General features: G+C 57.7%; 1 protein-coding gene across 1 annotated transcript; it reads left to right on the top strand.

The window, feature by feature from the left end:
* Positions 1 to 6,627: 6,627 nt before the first annotated feature.
* UBE2I (ubiquitin conjugating enzyme E2 I) lies at positions 6,628 to 21,820 on the top strand. The gene is made up of 7 exons (XM_082856186.1): positions 6,628 to 6,737; positions 12,190 to 12,265; positions 12,437 to 12,520; positions 13,462 to 13,534; positions 18,409 to 18,518; positions 18,643 to 18,722; positions 21,205 to 21,820. The coding sequence occupies exons 2-7, from the start codon at positions 12,200 to 12,202 to the stop codon at positions 21,266 to 21,268; spliced, it is 477 nt and encodes a 158-aa protein (XP_082712312.1). The 5' UTR covers positions 6,628 to 6,737; positions 12,190 to 12,199; the 3' UTR covers positions 21,269 to 21,820.
* The last annotated feature ends 366 nt before the right edge of the window (positions 21,821 to 22,186 follow it).

The following is a 22,186-nucleotide window of genomic DNA, read 5'->3' as shown; positions in this document are numbered from 1 at the left end:
TCACGCTTACTTGCCAGCTGAGTGAGCAAACAAATGGCTAGCCTGCCGCCGCAGCACCTGGCGCACAATGGGGCGGGCGGGGGTCGAACCTGCGTTACCTGCCGCTGCCTCCGTGGGGCGGGGGCGGAGAAGCGGCGCTTTGCTGCCACTTGGCGGCCGAGCGCAGGGCAGGGAGGCGCCGCTGCCGCATCGGAACTAGCCGAGCCAGGTAAGCGCTGTTTCCTGATTCTTCCGCCTGACACATTATAAACTCCTCCCACCACCTGGGCGCAGGTTGGGAGGGAGCCCCCCAAACCGAGGGTTGTAGCTCCAGCGAGCAAGACCTTCCAGCGCTGGGAGAAGGCAGGGAGGGGGCTGGGGTTTAGAGCAGGTAGGAGGGGAGGGGTGGAGGGAGCCACCTGGCTGCAGTGTTGGGGGAGAGGAAGGGAGGCCGGCGGAGGGGACAGCGAGCAGAGGCCTGGAGGCGGGAGCGACTTGGTGTCTCAGCCTCATCCTTTGAGGCAGAGTTGCTGCGGGGGGTGGGGGCGGAGGGGCGAGATTGGGGGATTTGACCTGCCCAGATGGGCGAGGAAGAATGCTGGCAGCGGCTCTGGGGTCCCCAGAATGCCTATTTAGATGTGGATGACTGAGTCTGATAGGGGGAGATGCTGAAGCAAGGCTCAGGCTGGGCGGGGCGGGGGGGGGGGGGGGGAGCTCTGGAAATGCCTCCAGGAGCGTGTGCACCTGCGGGGGAGTGGAAGCCAGGTCCCTCCACTGTGTGCCCAGCTCCCGTGTGCTCTCGATCCATGCCTCTCTCTCTCTCCCTCTCTCTCTCGCACACACACTGTCTTGCGGTAGCAAACATATTCTCCAATCTTAAGATGAAATAAAAACCAACCAACACTTCTTTGGCCCCACGCTCAATGACCAGGGAGAGAGGGAGTGAATGAATGTATGACCAGGTGGGAAGTCACCTGGAGAGAGAAGGAGGCCCCCCCCACCCCATGTGTCCTCCATCTGTTTCATGGGGGTTGGGGCCCAAGCTCTGTTAGTGCCACATTCTTCCTACACAGCAGTGAAGAGGCTGTCCAGCTGCCCCAGGCAGCCTTATTCTCCACTCACGGAAATGCTCCTGACAATCAAAAACTATCTCTCATCCTGGTGGCTCATCTCTCTGCAGGCCAGGGGGAGTGGAAGTAGAGACTCGCCCTCTCTGAGTCCCCCCACCTGGGCGCTGGGAGGGACGCACAGCAGGGGGTCCACCCTCCGCCAAGTTCTGAGCATCCAGCCTGATCCCAGCCTCTCTCTTCGGTGACAGTGGCAATTTAGCAGCCGGCAGTGATGGGCATCCAACAACCATCTTCCTTTCTCATTTGGGACACAGAAAAGCAATCACACCCACAGTTCACGGCACAGGCAATCAGAGACAGTCCCAGACTTTGCTCCTTCCTGTTCTAATGTACAAAACCATCCAGTGGATGAGACAAGCAAGCTCGGGGACCCTGACCAGGTTAACACGTGCACAGATGAGGGGGAGTGACACTTTCACACGGCCCCAGCATCCCAGCTTGGGCCTCTAGAAAGCGTCCTCTGGGCCCTGTGGGGCCAGGCCAGGGCCTGAGGAGCCATGCGGGGGTCTGAGAGGTGCCCCAGCCCTTTCAGGTCAGAGGGTTCCCTCGGGGAGCTTGCAAGGGGAGCCCCTTGAAAAGGGAACAGTAGAACCCATCACAGCTGAGTCACTGCTACTTAGGAACATCTTGCAAAGGGCTCAGCCTGGCTCAGCTGGACTGCAGCGGGGGAGTCTGTCAGAGGCTCAGGGGGTGTCCTCTATGGACCTGGAGAGCCTGAGGGCAGCACTGCCCACCAGAGCCTGGAGGACGAAGCAGAGGGCACTGGGGCTGGGCCTGAGGAGAGGGAGACTTTGGGGAGCAGATGTGGGCACCCATCCAGTGCCTCCCAGCACCCCCTGCAATCCACATGTACCCCCATAGCAGAAAGATGGGGCTCCTCATCCTCCAAGGACTGTTCCCAAGCTCAGGGAGACAGATGCAGCCCTTCCCAAGCCCCTGGCCTTCCCGCCTTCCAGATTTTTCCACAGCAACTGCATCATTTTACATAACCACCAGCAATGCTCAAGGCTTCCCGTTTCTCCACATTCTTGCCAATGCTCATTATTTCCTGTATTTATTTATTTATCTGCCACACCGCAGCAGCATGCAGAACTTCCCTGACCAGGGTTCAAACCCATGCCCCATGCAGTGAAAGCGCAGAGTCTTAATTAACCACCGGAGGCCAGGGAAGTCCAGTTTGTTTGTTTTTAAAATTACCATCCAATGGGTGTGAGGTAGTATTTTAGAGGGGTTTGATTTGCATTGTTCTAGTGACTAGTGGTGTTGAGCATCTTTTTTTTTTTTTTTTTGAGGATCGCAGGCTCCGGACGCGCAGGCTCAGCGGCCATGGCTCACGGGCCCAGCCGCTCCACGGCATGAGGGATCTTCCTGGACTGGGGCACGAACCCGTATCCCCTGCATCGGCAGGCGGACTCTCAACCACTGCGCCACCAGGGAAGACCTGTTGAGCATCTTTTCACGTGCTTATTGGCCATTTGTATGTCTTCTTTGGAGAAATGTCTTTTCAGACACTTTGCCCATTTTTGAACTGGGTTTGTTTTGTTGATGTTGAGTTGTAGGAGTTCTTTATATATTCTAAATATTAACCCCTTATCAGGTATGTAATTTGCAAATATTTTCTCCTATTCTATGGGTTGCCTTTTTACTCTGTCAATAATGTCCTTTGATGCACAAAAGTTTTCAATCTTTTCTTTTTTTAATACATTTATTTATTTATTTTTGGCTGCATTGGGTCTTCGTTGCTGTGTGCGGGCCTTCTCTAGTGTGGCAAGCAGGGGCTACTCTTCGTTGCGGTGTGCGGGCTTCTCATTGAGTTGGCTTCTCATTGCAGTGGCTTCTCTTGTTGCGGAGCACAAGTTCTAGGTGCGCAGGCTCGGTAGCTGTGGCACATGGGCTTAGTTGCTCCATGGCATGGGGGATCTTCCCAGACCAGGGCTCGAACCCTTGTACCCTGCATTGGCAGGGGGATTCTCAATCACTGCGCCACCAGGGAAGTCCCGAAAGTTTTAAATCTTGATGAAGTTAGATTCATCTAGTTTTTTCCTTTACCTGCCTGTGCTTTTGGTGTCATATCCAAGAAATAATTGCCAAATTCAGTGTCATGAGGGTTTTCCCCTGTTTTCTTCTATGAGTTTTATAGTTTTAGCTCTTATGTTTAGGTCTTTGAGTTGGTTTTGTATGTGGTGTGAGGTAGGGATCCAACTTCATTCTTTTGCATGTGGACTTTCTTCCTTTTTAATCCAGCCCCTGGAGCAGCAGCCCCTGCACACAAACCTCCCAGATGCCCATGGCCTGACCCTCAGCAGGCACCCAGGGGAGCTGGGGGTGCTGCCCCTACTCTAGGCAGCTCCCAGTCACACTTACCCCCTCCCCACATGGTGGGCACATGACCTGGCTCAGTCAGCCAGAATCCTTCCCCAGGGCTTTATATTTACTGACATTGCACAAAGCCCTCCCCCTCTGCAAGCCTCAGTTTTTCCGTTGTACCCAGGGAGCTGGACCCAATCAAATCCCCCCTCTCTCACGAGAACTGTTGCACTTTGGACACAGCAAACTCCCCAGCACAGTGGAAATGTCACTTGTGGTCTGGTCTCAACTGCCTATCCCACCCCACGCCTTCCCCTCCTCCCCTCCCCCTTGCTTGCTCTGCCCCATACACACTGGCCTTTCCCTACTCAGCCCACCTCCCTCTCCTTCTGCCGGGAAGGCTCTTCCCCCAGCCCTCCCCATAGGCCTGTTTGGAGGTCACCTCCTCGGAGACCTCCCTGTCTAAACCAGGTGCTTTAGTCAGTGCTTGCTGTGTAACAAGTCACCACAAACTCAGTGGCTTTAAAGAAGGCACCTCTTTTTTTAAAATCTTGGTTTCTGTGCATCAGAAGCCCTGGCTTAGTGGGGTCCCCTGCTCAGGGTCTCGGAAGACTGGGGTCACCTTCTCCAGTCCTCTTGGGGCTCAGGGTCTCCCGCAGACTCCACGATTGTTGGCAGCTGTCAGCTTCTTGCTATTGAAGGCTTGCGATCCCTGCTTTCTTGCTGGCTGTCAGTGGGGGGGCCATTCTCAGTTCCTGGATGTCACCCCCTGTTCCATGCCATGTGGCCCTCCCTACAACATGGCAGTGTGCTTCTTCATGGACTGTCAGTTCTGGATACACGTTTGTGAATGACTGATGAGGGGGATCACCGAGAGGCCACCATGGAGAACCTGTGTGCAGGGGTGCAGGCTGCTCACATAAGGCTTCTGAAGGTTGAGGATTCCAGAGCCTGCCCACTCCCTGCCCTCCTCCAACCCACCCTCCAGCTAAACGTCCCTCCTCTCTCCAACGATCCCAGCACCCTTTCTCCCTGCCAGCATGAGGACCCCACACCACCTTCCACTGGGATAGGAGTTCTCTTTGCTGGTTGGAACTCAGCCACCTGGGCTGAGGGCCACACCTCCGCCACCTCCGGGTGTCCCCTCACCAGGACTTTGTCTTGCATCTCCTGCTCCACAGCCTTCTATGGCTCCCCATGGCCCACAGAATCAGGCCCAGGCCCTCCACAACCACATGCCACATCCAGTCTGCCTCCTCACACTATACCCACCATTACCCCTCCAGCCCACCTGCCCCCACCTCACTGTGAGCCCTACCCTCTCTTTGCCCCCTTGGCTGTGCAGAGCCCATGTGGGCCCCTAGTTCTCCTCTCCTTCCTCCAGCAATGGCCACCACCTTTCACTGGCCACTGCTACTTGCTGGGTGCCTTCCTCATGCAGCCCTGTGCAAACCTCCTGGTATTCTCACAAGAAAGATGGCACTGGCACCTGAGACCTATGCTCCTGGGGTTTCTTAAAGTGTAGCTCTGCAGCCAGGTGCTGTGCAGCAGGCTCACCTGGGGCATTTGTTAAAATGCACACTTGCAGGACCACTCAGAGCCAGCGAACCAGGGCTGGGGACCCAGAGAACAGATGTCTCAGACAATCCCTGATCCTGGCATTTGCCTCAGTGGAGGGACAAAGGGAGGCAGCGCCTCAGGCCAGGCCCACGCTGGGTCACTGTGGGGACCCAGGAGTGGGCAGTCCCTTTGGACTTCAGAGCCTAGGAGAGACTTGGAATGCTCACATGCGGCTCAAGGGGGCTGGGCCCTCTGGCCTTTGTTACCTGGGACCCCAATCACTATAACCAGGCCCTCTCGCTGGGCCACTGCTGACCAGGAGGTACCCTAGACAGACCCCCTCTCCAGCCCAAGAGAGCCACCAGACCCAGCATACTACCCCCGACACACACCGCTGCCCACCCCCCACCTCAGGGCTTGTGGCCTTCCTCACTGTACTCCTCCAGAATAACAGAACTGCTGGGAGCACACGCAATTCATCCACTGAACACCCGCTGAGAGCTTTGGGCCAAATGTGGGCCTTGGGACACCAGACCTAGGGTCCCTGCCCTGGAGGCCAACAGTCTCAGCACAGTGCCAACTAGGGGACTGGGGTGGGGAGGGGGAATGCAAGGAAATGGAGGGAGGAAGGAGGAAGGAGACAGAGGGAGACTGTGAAAGGGAAAGAAGCAGTGAATGAGAGCAAGCCCTCTCTGCTGTCCAGGGCCGCCAGGAGCCCTGCACCGGCCGCGCGGCCCGGGTCGGGGCCCGGGACACCTCTCGCCACCTGATCCCAAAGCGCCCAAGGGCGGGGCGGCCTGACCTTGGAAAGCGCCCTCTCCCACCGCGAGCGGGGGAGCGGGGGTCAGGGGCCGCCCGACGGGGAGGCGCCCAGCGTGGTCGGGAGGGACCCGCGTTTGCACACAGGTTCAGGGTGGACCCGAGACCGGGACGGCAGAGACTTGGCCGTGATTCGGCCAGCCTCCTTTCCCCTCCCCCACCTGCTCGCAGCCCCGACGCCCCTCCCCCCAGTGCCAGCCCCCGGGTTAGGGAGCGTCCGCACTTCTCCTTCCGTCGGTCGGGCCAGCACTCGGCCTTTTGTACGGGGTCTGCTCATTGGGCAGATTCGACAAACGCCCCGCCCAGAGCCCCGAACTGGCCAATTGCAAGGGGCTTCACAGTGTGCCGTACTCGAGGGATCGTCACCTTGCTGCGACGCTTTGGGGATCCCTAGGCCTCAGTAGTCTTTGCTCCCCTGCCCCGGATCCTAGGCTCAAGGAGACCTCTGGGAGCCGTGCCCGGGGAGGTGCCCGCGGGGCATCCGGGGAGCCCTTGGAGATCTCGGCCTCCCCGTTACCCCGCCGCTCGCCGGTGTGTCCTCGGGTGGACGCGTGCCCCGCGAAGGGGAGTTTGCAGACGCTCCCTCACATCGGGGACGCGGCTCCTTTAAGAGAGCAGGTGTCCAGGGCGCCGCCTGACTGGAAAGCCGCCCCCGGGCCGGGCTCCCGGGCCGGGCCCGGGGCGCGGGCGCGCGGCGGCGGAACGCGGGCGGTGGGCGGCGAACGGCCTAGCGGGCGGCGCGGGGCGGGCGGCGGCGGCGGCGGGTTGCGGGGCAGGCGCGCGGTGGGCAGGCCTCGCAGGCCCCGCCCCGCCCCGCCCGCTCCGGGGTCCTCGAGCGCTCGGGCTGCGCGCGGAGCGGGCTCGGGAGGGAAGTCCCGAGACAAAGGGAGCGCCGCCGCCGCCGCCTCGTCCGCCTCGCTCGCCGGGCCGCGGCCGCCCGAGGTGAGCGCGCGGGGCGGACGGGCCGGGGGCCAGGCCTCGGCGGGCCGCGGCCTCCGGCGCTGTCGGGCCCGGCCGGGCGGGCGCCCTACACCCGCGGCCCGGCCCGCTCCCGGGAACCGGCCCGCCCCGGGCTGCTGACGCCGTGGCGGGGGCCGACCCGCTGGGCTCACCGGCCCGCGGCCCGAGCCCCGGCCCGTCGCAGCCCGGGGGGGCGGGGGACGTTCGCTCGGGCGCGCGCTCGGGCGGTTCGCGGCGCGCGGGTCGCGTCCGGGGCCGCAGACGGCGCCCGCCGCTCGGGCCGCGGTGACAGGAGCGCCGAGCCCTCCGCCAAGGCGGAGCGTTTCCGGGGTCAAGGTGTGCGCGCGAACCTGTGGCGCGTTCTAGCCCGGGAGAGGACGCACCGCACAAAGAGTGCAAAGCCGCGCGCTGCAGAAGCGCGGGCGCGTTTGGGGGGGTGGCGTGTGATGCCTAGAAATGAAAACAAGTCCGAGCTCTTGCGCCTCCGGAGCTCCGCTCCCAGTTGGTGGGACACTGAGTGTTAGCGCTCCCCTTAACGGGGAGATTTCCTCCCAAGACTGCTTTGTACCAATTGCATGGAGGCTGGAACTGGTAGTTAGGCGAGTAGGAGGAAGGCGAGGCGATGATTAGCTGGGATCATGGTAACAACGACAACACCTGCTCCTAAATCACGGAATTAACTGGTCTGGTTTGTATGATTTGGAAATAAGCTTAGTTCTTCAGTTAGCAAAGTTACTGTTCTGTGTTTGCGGAACTGGCTTTTGTTGGTCTCCTTTTAAAGCCTGTAGTCGTAAATGTTTCTTGTTCTTAAGGAAACCGTGCGTTTGGATAGAAAACCTACCCAACAGAAAAGAGAGATGGATCCCAAGTTTGTCCTGACTTGTTTATGGCCTTTCGGGTGGTTTAGGCGTGAATTTTGTATCTTGTTGCACCTTTGTCTGGTGAATCTTGCTGGGGGTTTGGGGCCTTGCTTCAGAAACGGCTTGGGGTCCTGGGAAGTAATGTCAGGAAAGAACAGGGAACTGCACCTGGTCTGGAGTGTCTCCTGAGTGCAGGGTGCCTGCATCAGGTGAAGCCAGTGCCTTCCCCTGGGGAGTTTACTTTGGGTGAAAAAAACCCATCCGGGGCTGCTGATCCTTTATCAGTTTCATCCCCGGCCAACCTGTGGGGTCACAGTGCTATTGTCCATTTTACAGGTGAGAAGGTTGAGGGTGGTAGAATCCACTCGCCCACATATGCAGCCAGTAAGTGGCTCTGAAGTCTCCTGTCAACTAGAAGAGCGGGTTCAAGTACAGCCCGACCTGGAAGAAGGTGACGGCAGATTTCCAGGGTCTCCCTGGAGAACCCGGGTCCTCCCCTGCAGGCTGTGTTTAGCAGTTCATAGATATCTTATTTTCATATCTTATGATTTTGCTGTTTTAAAGTGTCTAGTAACACTTAACTGCTCCTTAAGTGCCTCTCTGTCATTTGGGGAAGGCAGATTCGATCCTAAGTGCGATTCTGAAGTAGTGGCTCCATGTTGTAATTAAAATGTACCAGATTGGCTGCTTTCTCCTGGGGAGCAGGAGGCCAGGTCTCTGCTTGGGACAGTGCAGGTGTGCACCTGTGGCTGTTTGCCCTGGTGGTGGAAGCGGTCTTTTTGGTTCCCACTCTGGTCCATTGGCACCCCTAAGGAAGGGGCTGCAGGAACTCCTGTGGGGACCCCCCCCCGTTACCTTTTGCACCTGAGACAACCACAGCTGGTGCTTGGACAGGGCCTGCAGAGGCAGCTTTGTCCGTTGTCATTAGAAGAGGTGGCCTGTGGCAGGGTCCTGGCATGCGGTCAGCATACAGGCGGTGCTCAGGATTGCCCTGCTGGCCTCTCCTGCGTCCTGGCCCAGCCCTGCCCCTCCAGAGCCGCCCGAGTACTGGCTTGCCCATTCCGGAATCCACGGATCCTCGGTGTCCAGAGTGCTGCCCTGGGGCTCCAGAAACCAGTCTTGATGCCTGGCCGAGCGCAGACTCGGGAACCTCACGCCAGCTGCTTGTCTTCTGCTGCTGAACTTCTGCGTTCATTAGTTCAGAGGTGGCCGCCAGCCTATGCTGCGTGCTCTGCCCTGGCTGGTGAGGGGCTTGCTGTGGACATCCTCCACATCCCTCAAGCCCCGTGGGGGGGGGGTCGTTCCCACCAGCCCTGGGGATGAGGTGGGGTTGAGCCCTATTTAGAAGAGCCATTTGAAGGGTTTGAAAAAGTCTCAGGAATGAAGGTTTTACAGTTTTACAGACTTTGGGGTTACTGCCCTAGCCTCCGACAAGAGAGTCTTAAAGACAAAAGCGGCTGGCGCGCTCCTGTGCCCTGATCCGCTGCATCTCTCCACCTCCCTCAAGCAATCCCAGGCCCTCAGGACCAGTGCCCACCCTTCCGGCTCTTTCTTATGTTCCTGCACTGAGCCCATTGCTGCAGGCTGTGTCCAGGCAGCCACCTGACCACCATTAGGACCCAGGTGCCGCCCGTCTCGTAGGCGTCCTGCTTTGTGTCTCCTGGCACCTAGCACTTCTCCCCATGTCAGCCGTCCGGGCAGCGACACTCATACCATTCCTCAATTTATGTTGCATGAATGAATGAAAATAGCAGATAGAGGTGTGCCATCCAGGGAAGGAGATCCTAGACGTGTTACTGACGGTTGGGTCCACGGATGGGGAGGAAGCGGGCAGACCAGAGCTCTGGGGTTGGGGGTGGCAAAGAGAAATTGTGTTTTGGGTGCAGGCCTGGTGTTACTTGTCTTGGACTTAATCTTGAGGTTGGGCAAGTTTATAGCCTTTTAGAAGGTGTGCTTGGGTCAGAGTGCTGCCAGGGCAACAGCTCCTGTCACCATGCCTGCTGAGTGGGGGGCTTTGATTTTTTTATATATATAAATTTATTTATTTTTGTCTGTGTTGGGTCTTCGTTGCTGCATGCGGGCTTTCTCTAGTTGTGGCGAGCTGGGGCTACTCTTCGTTGCCGTGTGTGGGCTTTTCATTGTGGTGGCTTCTCTTGTGGAGCACGGGCTCTAGAGTGCAGGCTCAGTAGTTGTGGTGCAGGGGCTTAGTTGCTCCACAGCACGTGCTCGACCAGGGCTCGAACCCATGTCCCCTGCATTGGCAGGCGGATTCTTAACCACTGTGTCACCAGGGAAACCCGGGCTTTGATTTTTGACCCTCGCTTTTTTTCATGATGACATGAGTATATGTGTTTCTTGATGACACACCACATCCCGTTGCTCTGGTGTTTTGCAGTAACTCACCCCACTTCCTGAGACCTGGGCTCGTGGGTGATGCTGGAGGCTGCGGTGGCCATCCCAAACCCGCCCTCCCCCCCAGCTATGCTTACTTCTTGGGGAGTCGTCCAAGAGCCAGATCCCCGCAGAGTTCCTGGCTCCATGGGGCCACTGGGCCTGGGGACGTGCCCTTGTAACCAGCACCCAGTGAGGTAGCCGCCCAGGGCCCCACTGATCGGCTGGTCTGCTGTTGCATTGTTGACCTGACTCCACCTCTCCTGCAGGAACGTGGGCGTGTTTGTGTTGTCTGAGGCCTGGGGGCAGAGTGTCCCAGCAGATGCTGCAACAAGGTTTTGATTTGGATTGCTGGAGCACTTGGGGGTCAGCCTTAGCCAAGGGAGGGGGCTGCAGGAGTGAGTATGAGGCAGGGGCTGCAGAGAGGAGCAGCCCTCCTGCCGGAAGTGGGAAGACCCCCTGGGTTTGAGTTGAGGCTTCTCCCTCAGTGGGCAGGTTACTTCTGATCTTCCCTTCTCAGGTCTAAGACGGGCTTGGTGGTCCCCAACTCTGGGTCAGGGCCGGCACAGCTGGGAAGCACGGCTGGTTTCCAGTTCTGTCTTTGGCAGAAGTTTGTTCTTCTGTGCCTGGTTGAGAGCTGTGTTGTGGTTGCGGAGGGTGCCCCGTGTTGTCCTAGGGAACTCGAGGTGCTGGACCTCTTCCCTGCCAGAGGTGCAGAGGGGGCCTGTCCCCGGGCCCTCCAGTGCAAGCCTGCAGGGTGGGGACAAGCCACCGGCCATGCACGTGTAGGATACACTCTCTTCGGTCTTGTTAAAGTCTTGCTTAATGGAAATACTTGATTCAGGGTATCTTTAATGTTCCCATGGACTCTGAAGACCAGCAAACACACTTGGGATCAAATTCTTCAGCAAGTTTTCGGGTCTTAGTTGCGGCGTGTGGGCTTAGTTGCCCCGCGGCATGTGGGACCTTAGTTCCCCCATCAGGGATCGAAGCCGCGTCCTGTGCATTGGAAGGCAGATTCTTAACCACTGGACCATCAGGGAAGTCCCTAAGGGTCGCGTTCTTGTGGGCAGAAGGAGGCCGAGGGCAGCAGGGGTTACGATAGAGTGCCACATGCCTGGTCTGGTCTGGTCTGCGTGCTGCATTAGCAGCACCTGGGAGATGGGCTGACAGCTCCGGGCAATGAATCTGAGTGGCTGATGCCGCCAAGCCCTGAGGGTCTGTGGTCCAGAGGTGCAGGGGAGCCGATATTCAGGAGAGACCAGGAGTTTGCGTAGCTTGGCTGCAGGGCCTGCTCCCCCTTTTGTTGACTTTCCCAAAGTCACTGGGAGACAGGTCTTGGCCCACTCACAACAGGTGGAGTGGCAGCGGGTCCTAGGGTGGGGCTGTAGGATGAGAAAGTGGCAGGGGCCAGGGAAGGCCCGAGCCCCCAGGCCTGGTGACAGGTGGGTCTGTTGGATGCTGGTGGGAGGGGGGGTGCTGCCTCTGGACTTGTGCAGCCCCCACCCCTTGCATGGTTAAACTGCTCTCTGCCCAGGGCTGCCTTCCTCTTGGTTGCCTTCCAGGACCAGGGCTCTCCTCCTGGCCGGGCATGAGTCTAGATTCTGAGCCCCCGATTCTGGGCCGGAGGCCTGCCAGCACCCCCACGTCCCTGCACCGGGAAAGGGGAGTGCTCAGAGACTGCCCCTCCCAGGTCTCGGGCCTGCGCTCTGGACATCCCCATCTTGTCCCTGCCTCTGCTACGGAGTCTGGTGGAATTGGGGTCCCTGTCACTCCAGCAGGTGCACAGGAGAAAGAGGGCAGGGCTAGTGGGCAGGTGGCTGCTGCGAGTGCACGGCGCCCCTCCCCATGCAGCACCTGGCAGCTATGTGACCTGGGCCTGGGGCTTTGCTTCTCTGGAGCTCTGTGTCACCATGAAATGCAGGTCACAGCGTATGCCATGGGGGCCTGGGGATGGGAGACCCGCTCCCTGTTCCCTGGTGAGCTGCCTGCACCAGGAGGCTGGGAGGCTGGGGTGGGGGGAGCCGTGACAGCTTGTCCAGAGCGGCGTGTGGGGCCGGGCGGGAACCTTGGTTTCCCTGCTTCTTGGAAGCGAGTCTGTTGGGCTGGGCTGGGCACGGGGTGAGGGGGCAGAGGGCCCACAGCTGCCGGTGCTCATCGCACACTCTGCCCGTCTCTTCTAGGGACGCAAACATGTCGGGGATCGCTCTCAGCAGACTCGCCCAGGAGAGGAAAGCTTGGAGAAAAGACCACCCGTTTGTAAGGAAAGCTTTACTTCTGCGTGTGGCAGGGTGATGGTTTCCCCTTGACAAGAACGTCAGGTCCCTGCGGGTCAGCCATTTGGCCTCTGGGCTGATGCTGGCGGGTTTATCCCGGGAGCAGGGAACTGGCTGCCACGGCGCTGATGTGCCCTGTGTTGTTTTCTCTCAGGGTTTTGTGGCCGTCCCAACAAAAAATCCCGACGGCACGATGAACCTCATGAACTGGGAGTGCGCCATTCCCGGGAAGAAGGGGGTAAGAGGGGCTGCCCCCCTTCAGGAGGACTCAGGTTCAAGTGTGTGTGATGATTGTGATGGTCACGCGGGCCGTGGTCCCATCCCCTGGCCAGGGGGACAAGGTTAGGGTGACATGTGGCCCTCCGGGCAATCTTAATTCAGAAAGAAGCTGGGCTCTAGCAGATGGGGAGGGGTGGCGTCATGCAGCCCCCCTGCCACGTCCCAGGAGCAGGAGGAGCCCTGGAGGGGGTGGAGGGGGGCTGAGGTTGAAGCAGCCCGGACATGGTGGTGCTCTGGGGCACGGGGGGTGTGGGTCTTGAGCCTGGGACACCTGCAGATCCTTAGACACAGAGGCCCGGCATCAGCCACCTAAGACAGCCATGTGGGGCCCCACATGTCCTGCACTCATGGGCCACGGTGCTGCCTCCTCCGCTCACCTGAGTGTGCCTGGGTCCGTTAGGACTGGCACGTTGGAAGCATTTGGGAGGGAGGGTCTCTTCTTGGGTGAACTGGAAGGAAGGAGGAGACTCCTGAGGTGTCTGGGTGATGACAGGGCTTCATCGTCTCCATTTTCTCCTACCCATGGTTGGTTGTAAGCATACAGCAGTAGGCCTGGGGGTGGCGGGTGGGGAGGGGTGTTGGGCCGTGGAACTGGGAGGTTGCCCAGGGACCCATGGGACCTGAGGGAGGAGCCTCACAGAGCCGCCAAGTCTTCACTGTACCCACTCAGTGTCGGCGGGAGCCCCCCAGGGCCTCCTGTCTCTCCAGGAAAGGCCCTTTCCAACTCGGGGGTCATGGAGGCCCCAACAGTCCTGCTAGTGGGCTGTGAGCCATTAGGAGCTGCCTCTGGGGGGCCCTCACCATCCTGGGGTGCAGCTGGAGCAAGCTCCTTGCCCTTCCTGGGCCCAGCCCGCCGCAGAGACCCGCAGCACACCTGATCACAGTTTTATTTCCCAACAGACTCCATGGGAAGGAGGCTTGTTTAAACTACGGATGCTGTTCAAAGACGATTATCCATCCTCACCTCCGAAATGTAAGTAGAACGCAGTCCTCAGAAGTCGGTCGGCTTCTGCCTGTTCCTTCAGAGAGCTTGGGCCTGTGGAGCTTCAATTATGTCCTGCTCTGCTCCTGGGGTGGCTCCAGGGACTCTGATCCCTGGGGCTGGCTGTGGATTTGAGTCTGTTTGTACCCCCAGTGGCTAGAGGTGCACATAATAGGCCCAGTCTCAGACCCAGAATCCCAGCTCTCATCACTGAGAGGTGGGCCCTTAGTGCCACCAAGTTCCAGCCCTGGATGGGGTAGACATGCAGAAGGACAGCGGTCCAGAGCCTCACCCCACAGAGGGTTTTGTTGCCTGTTAGAATTTGATACTTATGTGGTGCAGCGTGTGCACCCTGGGTGGATAGCGTGCTGAAGTCTCCAGAGAAAGCGGCAGGAAGAAAGAGCCAGGGCTGCATCTGAGATAGTGCAGTGGCCAGACCATCAGAACACATTTCAGCAAAACTCAGAAGGGACCCCAGGTCCCTCCCCTTTTGTAGCTGGAAATGAGCAAATGCTATCTGTGTCTGGTTAATTGGGTGTTTTAACGCATGCCCCAGCATGTGAAGAGTGCCCCCAGCACCAAGACTGTCAGCGTTCACTCTGGTGGTCAGTAATTCAAGATGTCTGTTATAAAGGCACAACCAGAAGAATTTCTAAAACTAACAGTTAACCACTGGGATGGAGACTTATTTCATTTGGGGTGGTTCTTTGCTGTTTGAATTTTTTTGCTACGTGCAGGTATTACCTTAAAGAATGTCTTTAATCAGGGACTTCCCTGGTGGCGCAGTGGTGAAGAACCACCTGCCAATGCAGGGGACATGGGTTTGATCCCTGGTCTGGGAAGATTCCACATGCTGTGGAGCATCTAAGCCCATATGCCACAACTACTGAGCCTACACTCTGGAGCCCACGTGCCTGGAGCCCATGCTCCGCAACAAGAGAAGCCACCGCAATGAGAAGCCCGCGCACTGCAATGAAAGAGTAGCCCCCTCTCGCCGCAACTAGAGAAAACCCATGCCAGCAACAAAGACCCAATGCTGCCCGCAAAAAATTTAAAAAGAATATCTTTAATCAAGAAATGAGACATTGTAGCTACGTTCATCACTTCTATTCTACATTGTATTGGAATTCCAAGAAGATAGAGCCCGACAAGAAAAAGAAATCCCAGCAGAAGAACTGGAAGACAAGACTGCAGACAATCTTTCCCTGAGTCTAAGATTGCTGAATAAAAGACTAATTCACAAAATTTTTTATTTAATTTAAACGGGGGGGGGGGGGCTTCCCTGGTGGCGCAGTGGTTGAGAGTCCACCTGCGTTTGCAGGGGACACGGGTTCATGCCCTGGTCCGGGAAGATCCCACATGCCACGGAGCGGCTGGGCCCGTGAGCCGTGGCCGCTGAGCCTGCGTGTCCAGAGCCTGTGCTCTGCAACGGGAGAGGCCACAGCAGTGAGAGGCCCACGTATAGAAAAGAAAAAAAATAAATAAAGGGGGGGACTTCCCTGGTGGTCCAGTGGTAAAGAATCCGCATTCCAATGCAGGGGACATGGATTTGATCTCTGGTCAGGGAACTAAGATCCCACATGCCGTGGGGCAGCTAAGCCCGCGCACCACAACTACTGAGCCTGCGTGCCGCAAACTACAGAACCTACGCCCTCTGGAGCCCACGTGCCACAGCTAGAGAGAGAAAACCTGCACACCACAACTAGAGAGAAGCCTGCACGCTGCAACGGAGTATCTTGCATGCCCAACAAAGATCCCACGTACTGTAACTAAGACCCAGTGTAGCCAAAAAAATAATAAATATAAATTTAAAAGGGAATTCTCTGGTCCAGCTTTCACTGCCAAGGGCGTGGGTTCAATCCCTAGTCGGGGAACTAAGATCCCACAAGCCCCAAGGCGTGGCCAAAAAAAAAAAAGATCTCTCCGCTGAAAATGATCAGATGTTTCTGCAAGGATCAGGGGCAGCCTTGATCCCTGGCAGGGCAGGCCGTGTGCACAGCTCGGAAGACTGAGTGCATGTGCCTGTTCTCTCCCAGCTCTTCTGCAGGTTCAGTGTGATCCCAGTCACAACACAAGCAGACTTTTTTGGAAACTGTCACGCAGACTCTAAAATGCAGGAAATGCAGGGTGCCGAGAACAGCCATGCCCTTGGAGATCTGTGGGGGGAGATTGTGAGGCCTAGGCTGAGGCCGCTTGGGTGAGGAGAGCACCCAGACCTGTAGGACGGCAAGATGGAAAGCGGGCTGAGATCTGCTGTAGGGACACTGAGACACAGGCCTGCAAGGCAGAGTCCAGAGAGGCCAGCCGTATACAAGCTTGGCTGATGACAGAGGCAACTCTGGGAGGCATGGGGGGCCCAGTGGAAGGAGAGCTCGCTCTCCTGCGGATCTTGGTGCCCGGTGGGAAGTACAGCTGTGGAGGAGACGGGAGGACCTCTCCATCACGTGGGCAGGCTGAGAGCACTTTAACCATAAGGAGAGAAAGGATGAGCTGGACTGCATTTAAATCAAGACCATCTCCTCATCAGGAGACACCAGTGAGAGTGAGGAGAGAGATGGGATGTGTTTGTCAGTTCTCGTTCCAAATACATCAAGAGCGTTTGCACTTCAGTGAGAAAGGGCAAACTGCCATTAGCTCAGGCCCTTCCCAAAAGAGGCTCTCCACCCAGCCAGTGGGCACAGGGGAAGGTGCCTGACCTCATCACCAGACACTGCAAGTGACAACCCAGCAGGAACAGGCAGGCAGTGGGGAGCGAGGGGCCCAGCTCTAGAGAGCACTTCCTTCGGAAAGCTCTCTGTTTGTCTACTGAGGCTACACTTAACACCTGCCCTGGGACCGGCTGTTCACTGAGGAGAGACCCAGTGCAAGTGTGCACACCGAAAGGCCTGGACGGCATGTGTCTGGAAAAAGCTGGGGGCAGTGCAGGTGTCTGTTCACAGTAGAATGGACAGATGAACAGTGGGACAGTCTGCAGCAGAGAGAAGGAAGAGTCTGTGAGTGTTCATGACATGAGTGAGTCTCCCAGATGCCAAGGAGCTGGACCAGGTTCCGTTTGTGGAGGTCAGCAGTCCATGTGATGGCAGTGTTAGGAGTCAGGAGGGTGACCTGGTGCAGAGGGAAGGCAGCCAGTCACCTGAGATGGGGGTGAGGGGCTGAGGGGTGCTGGGAGACAAATAACAAAGGGCCTGTGTCCTGCGTATATAAAGAGCATCTGCAAGTCAACAAGAAAAGCGTGTGAGAGGTTTAAAGAAGAGTTTCTCCAAAGAAGCAGCAAGTGTGTCGCAGGGAGTGAAAGGAAAATGCAAATCAGAACCATGAGAGGCAGCCACTGTCATCAGGGTGGCTGAATTCCATGGCTGACACCACCAGGGGCTGGCAAAGTCACAAAGCGTGGGAACATGCAGACCCTGCTGGTGGCATGTAAGTTGATACAGCTGCTGTGGAAATGAGCAGTATCTACTCAAGTTCAACATGGACACCTTACAACCCTGCATTTTCACATTGTGTGCACTAGAATTCACGTTCAGGAATGTTTGCAGCTTCAGTCGTAGTAGCTCAGATGTGCACCTACGGTGGGGTGGGCAAGTCCATGGGCAGCTTCTCCCAGCGAGGCCTGTGTGGCAGCAAGGTGCAAACTGACCCCTGGGTGTAGAGCCGCGAGTCCTGGTCTGGGGGCGGGGCGGGTGTACAAGTTGGGATAATGAGGCAGGTGAGGGAGGGAGTTTTCTGGAAGCTGTTGGTATGAGTGGGTGTGTTCATTTTTGGTAATTCATCAAGTGTACTAGCTGAACTTTTCTGGGTATAATTAAATAATGTTTTAAAAATCAAGAGAAAGGGGGAAAGCGCCCAGATGAGAGAAAAACACACGTTAGGTGAGTTAACGGACCCTGGGTGGGGCTCATAATGGCAATTTTTTCCTACCTTTTTTTTTTCCTTTATTATTTTTGTCCATGTTACAAGGCATGCAGGATCTTAGTTCCCCAACCAGGGATTGAACCTACGTCTCCTGCAGTGGAAGCGCAGAGTCCTAACCACTGGACCATCAGGGAGGTCCCTGCTGCTCTCTGCTCTTTTATGTTTTCAAATTTCCTACATGTATTCTTTCTTATTTTTATTTTTTAAAAAGAAAATTAACTTTTTCTTTTTTCTTTTTTTTTCTTTTTTTTTCTGTTTCTTTTTTTTTGCAGTACGCGGGCCTCTCACTGTTGTGGCCTCTCCCGTCGCGGAGCACAGGCTCCAGACGCGCAGGCTCAGAGGCCATGGCTCACGGTCCCAGCCGCTCCGCGGCACGTGGGATCCTCCCGGAGCCGGGCACGAACCCGTGTCCCCCGCATCGGCAGGCGGACTCCCAACCACTGCGCCACCAGGGAAGCCCCGAAAATTAACGCTTTGTGTTATTTTATTTTTGAAGGAAGAATGTGGGGTCATAAAAGTCTCTGTTTTGAAGCAGGATGATCTGCTTTGAAAATGGCCACTTGTTTGGAAGGGCCTCTGAGTTTCTGCCCTTGGCCTTCCCGCAGGACCCTCCTCACCTGCTGCAGTGGCCCCTTCCCATTTTCCTGAGTCGGGCCGCAGCCCAGCTGGGAGGACATGGGGGCAGCCATCTGGGGCTCTGTGCTCTGAATGCCAGTACCCCGGTGGCGTCCTGGGAGCACGTGGCTTCCCCTCTGAGTCTGTCAGGAAGGTGGCTGCTTACTCCTCCCACCTCAGGGCCAGTTTCGTTTTTCTAAGTAGTTCTTGGCCAGGTGCCTGGTGACCAGCCGGGTGCCCCAGTGTAGGGGGAGAGGCCCCGTCGGGGCAGGACATTACTTGGTAGGAAGATACCTGCCACCAGAAACATGTTTCTTTCATTCCCTTTGCTCCAGGCAAGTTTGAACCGCCGTTATTTCATCCGAACGTGTACCCCTCAGGCACAGTGTGCCTGTCCATCCTGGAGGAGGACAAGGACTGGAGGCCGGCCATCACGATTAAGCAGGTATGGAGTGCGAGCTCCCTCCACCCTTCAGGGCCCGAGGGCCAGTGGTCCTCCATCCCGGGAAAGTTTGCCTTTCAGCCCGCTGGCCTCTCATCTTGCTCTGTTTGTTTTGTCTCTTACACAGATCTTATTAGGAATACAGGAACTTCTAAATGAACCAAATATCCAAGACCCAGCTCAAGCAGAGGCCTACACGATCTACTGGTTAGTAGCAATCCAGCCCCATTTGCTGCAACTTCTTCTTGGCCTCCCTGAAGTCTGGTCTAGGCTGCCCCTGACAGCCTGGCTGGGAGGCAGCGGTAGGGGGGGTAAGACACGGCAGCCGGGCTGTCCTGCAGCCAAGGGATCTGCGTGTGCAGAAACAGGTGACCCGCGGGGGGGTGGGTGTCAGGAAGCCGAGCTCAGGTGTTGGCCACTTTGTGTCTGAGCTGTGGCCGGGCCGGCCCTGGGACTCTGGTCCAGCCCAGAGGGAACATCCCCCTGAGTGGGGCCCTGAGGGAGGGATGTCCAACAACCCAGCTCAACCAGGGACCCCAGACCTTCCACCTTGGCCCTCCTGCTGCTCTCCCCATCTCCAGCCCCTCTTCCTGGTCCCGCCTGGGTGTGGTGCCTCCAATGGGGGTGGTCAGTGGGGGCGTGATGATCAGGTTGCTCTTGGCCACCCAGCTGCTGTGATCCCTACGCCCCCACCCCCCAGTGCCAGGCGTCCACTCCATGCCTGGCCCTTCCCCGCATGGCACGTGGGTCCTGCGTCCACTCTCCGTGATGAGGGAGGAGGCCTGGTATGACGTAATTGGGGTGAGCAGTGGTTAAACGTGGCGTGTGAGCCTGTGGTCCTCCCCAGGCTGGTCTGGACGGGGCCTTAAGCTAATCTGGGGCTCTGATGCCCATTGCTCCATCTGCCCATGTTCAGAAACCCAGGCCCACACCTGAGGGGAATTGGGGAACGGAGAGTAGCATTTTCTGAGAACAGTGCCCAGGTGCCCCAGTGGCCTGGGACCCAAGGGGCTGGCCCTCGGGAGAGGCCAGGCAGGAGCCTGTTCCTTCCTGGAGGGCATCTGGAGTGGGAGGTGGAAGGTAAAGCAGAGGCTGAGACTGTCCTAGGGCTGCTCTGAGCAGCCGGCACCCCAGCTGTTGCAAGTCCACCTGAGAGGAGCACCACGTTGCAGGAGAGGTATTTCTCTTCCCAAGATGGCTCAGGTCTCTGGGCCCAGCCCAGTGTTGTCTAAGGGCAGAAGAACCCCCCGGCAGGGCCAAGGTCCCAGAGCCCCCCGGCCCACCCCCTCCGGACTTCAATCTGGCCTTTTCCCTGGGGCTTCCCGCCAGGGGGCATTGCTCAGTGGCTCGAGTGGAGCGTCAGCGACTCCTGCCCTGACCTCAAGCTGGGCGCTGTGTGCTTTCACTGCCGCGCCCCGTTGGCCCTGCACCCTTTGTAAATAAGGCCACTGGGGTACTCGTTTGAGCTGAGTCCTTGCGACAGAGGCGTGTGGCCCTCAAGCCCGAGATGTCTCCTGGCTGCTCATAGAGCAGAGCCAGGGTTTCCTGGGTTCTCTGTGTTGGTGGCAGCGGCGTGTGGCCGAGGTACCATGGGACACTGCTCTGCACCATCAGGCACCGAGGCTCTTCTGGTTTTGTGGTCGGTGCTGGCCCAGGCTGGTGGGGTCTGCCTGTATTCCCACCTTGCTCCCAAAAGGTCACAGGGCACATCCTACACTGGCAGGTGCCTGCAGCCCCGTCCCGGCCTTCACTTGGTCAGTGGCGGAGCTGGACTTGGCTGTTCCGCCCACTCCTTCCAAAGCTCCCCAGCCACTGCCTCCGCCCTGGGGCTGTGGTGGCCTGGGCTTGACACAACACTGGGAGCCAGGGTCGAAGGTTAGGGGCCGGGGGTGGGTGTGCTCAGACCACTGTAGGCGCTGGTCCCGTGACCTCACTCTCCAGCTCTCAGGGCCACACCAGCCTCCTTGGCGCTGGGCCAGCACAGGGCCGCACCAGCAGCTCTGCCTCTCCTGCTGCTGGCACTGCAGCCGTTCCCCAGGGAGGCCACAGGCAGGGTCCTGGGCACTGGAGCCGTCGGCGCCATGGTGCACCTGAGGAGCTTCTGCCACCCCGTGCCTGGGCTGTGGTTACAGCTGGGCCTCAGGCCGTGGGCTGCGCTCTGAGGGGCCTCGCTGGTTGCATAGCACAGCTTGGAAAGACCCCTGACTTTCTTAGCGGGGGCTTTGCACACCTTCGTGAGGGTCACTGACCAGCCCCAGCACTGGGTGTCCAGGAACCCTGTCTGCAAATATCTCCTCTCGGGGCGATGCACATTGGCCCCTTTTATCAGCGGTGGTTCTCACCCTAGAGCCCCAGCTGGGGTCCTGCCTGGCTGCCGTAAGCTGCTCGCACCTTCTCCCATGGTACTGAGAGCTGAAGGCAAACCCCCCAGAGGTTTGTGTCTGGTTTTGAAGCAGATGGTACTGGGAGATCTGTTTCCTCCAGTGACGGGTATGATGGATGCTGCCTCAGAGGTGGGGAAAGAAGCTGCTGGTCGCTGGCTAGACCGGCAAACCCACAGGGCTCTCTTCTCCCAGTTTGGCCCAGGACCGGTGCCCCCGAGACCTCCTCGCTCATGCGCTCCAGGCTTCCTGGGCGCCCTCGGGCAGCGGCCGCACATTCTAACATGTCTCTCTTTTGACCTCCTCAGCCAAAACAGAGTGGAATACGAGAAAAGGGTTCGAGCACAAGCCAAGAAGTTTGCTCCCTCATAAGCAGCGACCTGTGGCATCATAAAAAGGAAGGGATTGGTGTGGCAAGAACTTGTTTACAACATTTTTGCAAATCTAACGTTGCTCTCTACAATTACTGGTCACCTGGGGAGGGTTGGGCGGGCGCCATTTTCCATTTCCGCCACTGGTACAGTCTCGGCTCGCTGAATCGCCCAGTTTTTCATACAGGGTCTCTTCCTTCAGTCTTTTGTATTTTTGATTGTTATGTAAAACTTGCTTTTATTTTAATATTGATGTCAGTATTTCAACTGCTGTAAAATTATAAACTTTTATACTTCAATGAGTCCCAAGGAGCTAGTTCCTTTGCTCGCGGATGCAGGCATGCTTCACGCCGTCTAGAGCTGCACTTAGCCTTCAGCTGGCTGCACGAAACAGAAAATCAGACCTGCCCCGCCCCACCGCCTCCTCTCCCAGAGCCCGGCTTGTGTTGCTTACGAGCCTCAGATCCACAGTCAGCCAGCGTTGCGTTTCCGCATCACTTCCTTTGTGTTTATATGGCGTTTGTCTGTGTTGCTGTTTAGAGTAAATAAACTGTTTATATAAAGGTTTTTGTTGCATTATCATCATTAAAAGTGAGGAGGTGACCTCCGTGTGCCCAGCACCCCCCACTCGGCCCCATCCTCTGTAAATAGTGTTGTGTATTCTGTCCCCCCGATGCCAGTGCTCTGGGTTGCAGAGTGCTAGAGAGTTCTGGTCTGGTCAGGTTGGAACTGGCATCGAGACATTTGTAAAGCTCGCACCGCCTGGGCCATCAGGAGGACAAGATGCCTAACCCAGGCCAGGCGGGCCCGGGGAGGACTGCCGTTCAAGCAGCTCACCCCCTCAGTGCCATCGCAGGCGGCTGAGGGTGGCGGGGCCCTGACAATGGAGCCCAACCTGCGGGTGAGGCGTGTGGCCTCC

The sequence above is a fragment of the Leucopleurus acutus genome, assembly GCF_964270905.1.
Source record: "Leucopleurus acutus genome assembly, chromosome: 16".
Classification (NCBI taxonomy): domain Eukaryota; kingdom Metazoa; phylum Chordata; class Mammalia; order Artiodactyla; family Delphinidae; genus Leucopleurus; species Leucopleurus acutus.
This window is presented reverse-complemented; position numbering and strand designations above follow the sequence as displayed.

What these genes read in the sequence shown, in the direction of transcription:
- UBE2I (XM_082856186.1), top strand. Translation starts at nt 12,200, where the DNA reads ATGTCGGGGATCGCTCTCAGCAGACTCGCCCAGGAGAGGAAAGCTTGG. An exon ending in CCATTCCCGGGAAGAAGGGG is followed by an intron (nt 12,521 to 13,461) that starts GTAAGAGGGGCT and finishes ATTTCCCAACAG; the next exon opens with ACTCCATGGGAAGGAGGCTT. An exon ending in CGGCCATCACGATTAAGCAG is followed by an intron (nt 18,519 to 18,642) that starts GTATGGAGTGCG and finishes TCTCTTACACAG; the next exon opens with ATCTTATTAGGAATACAGGA.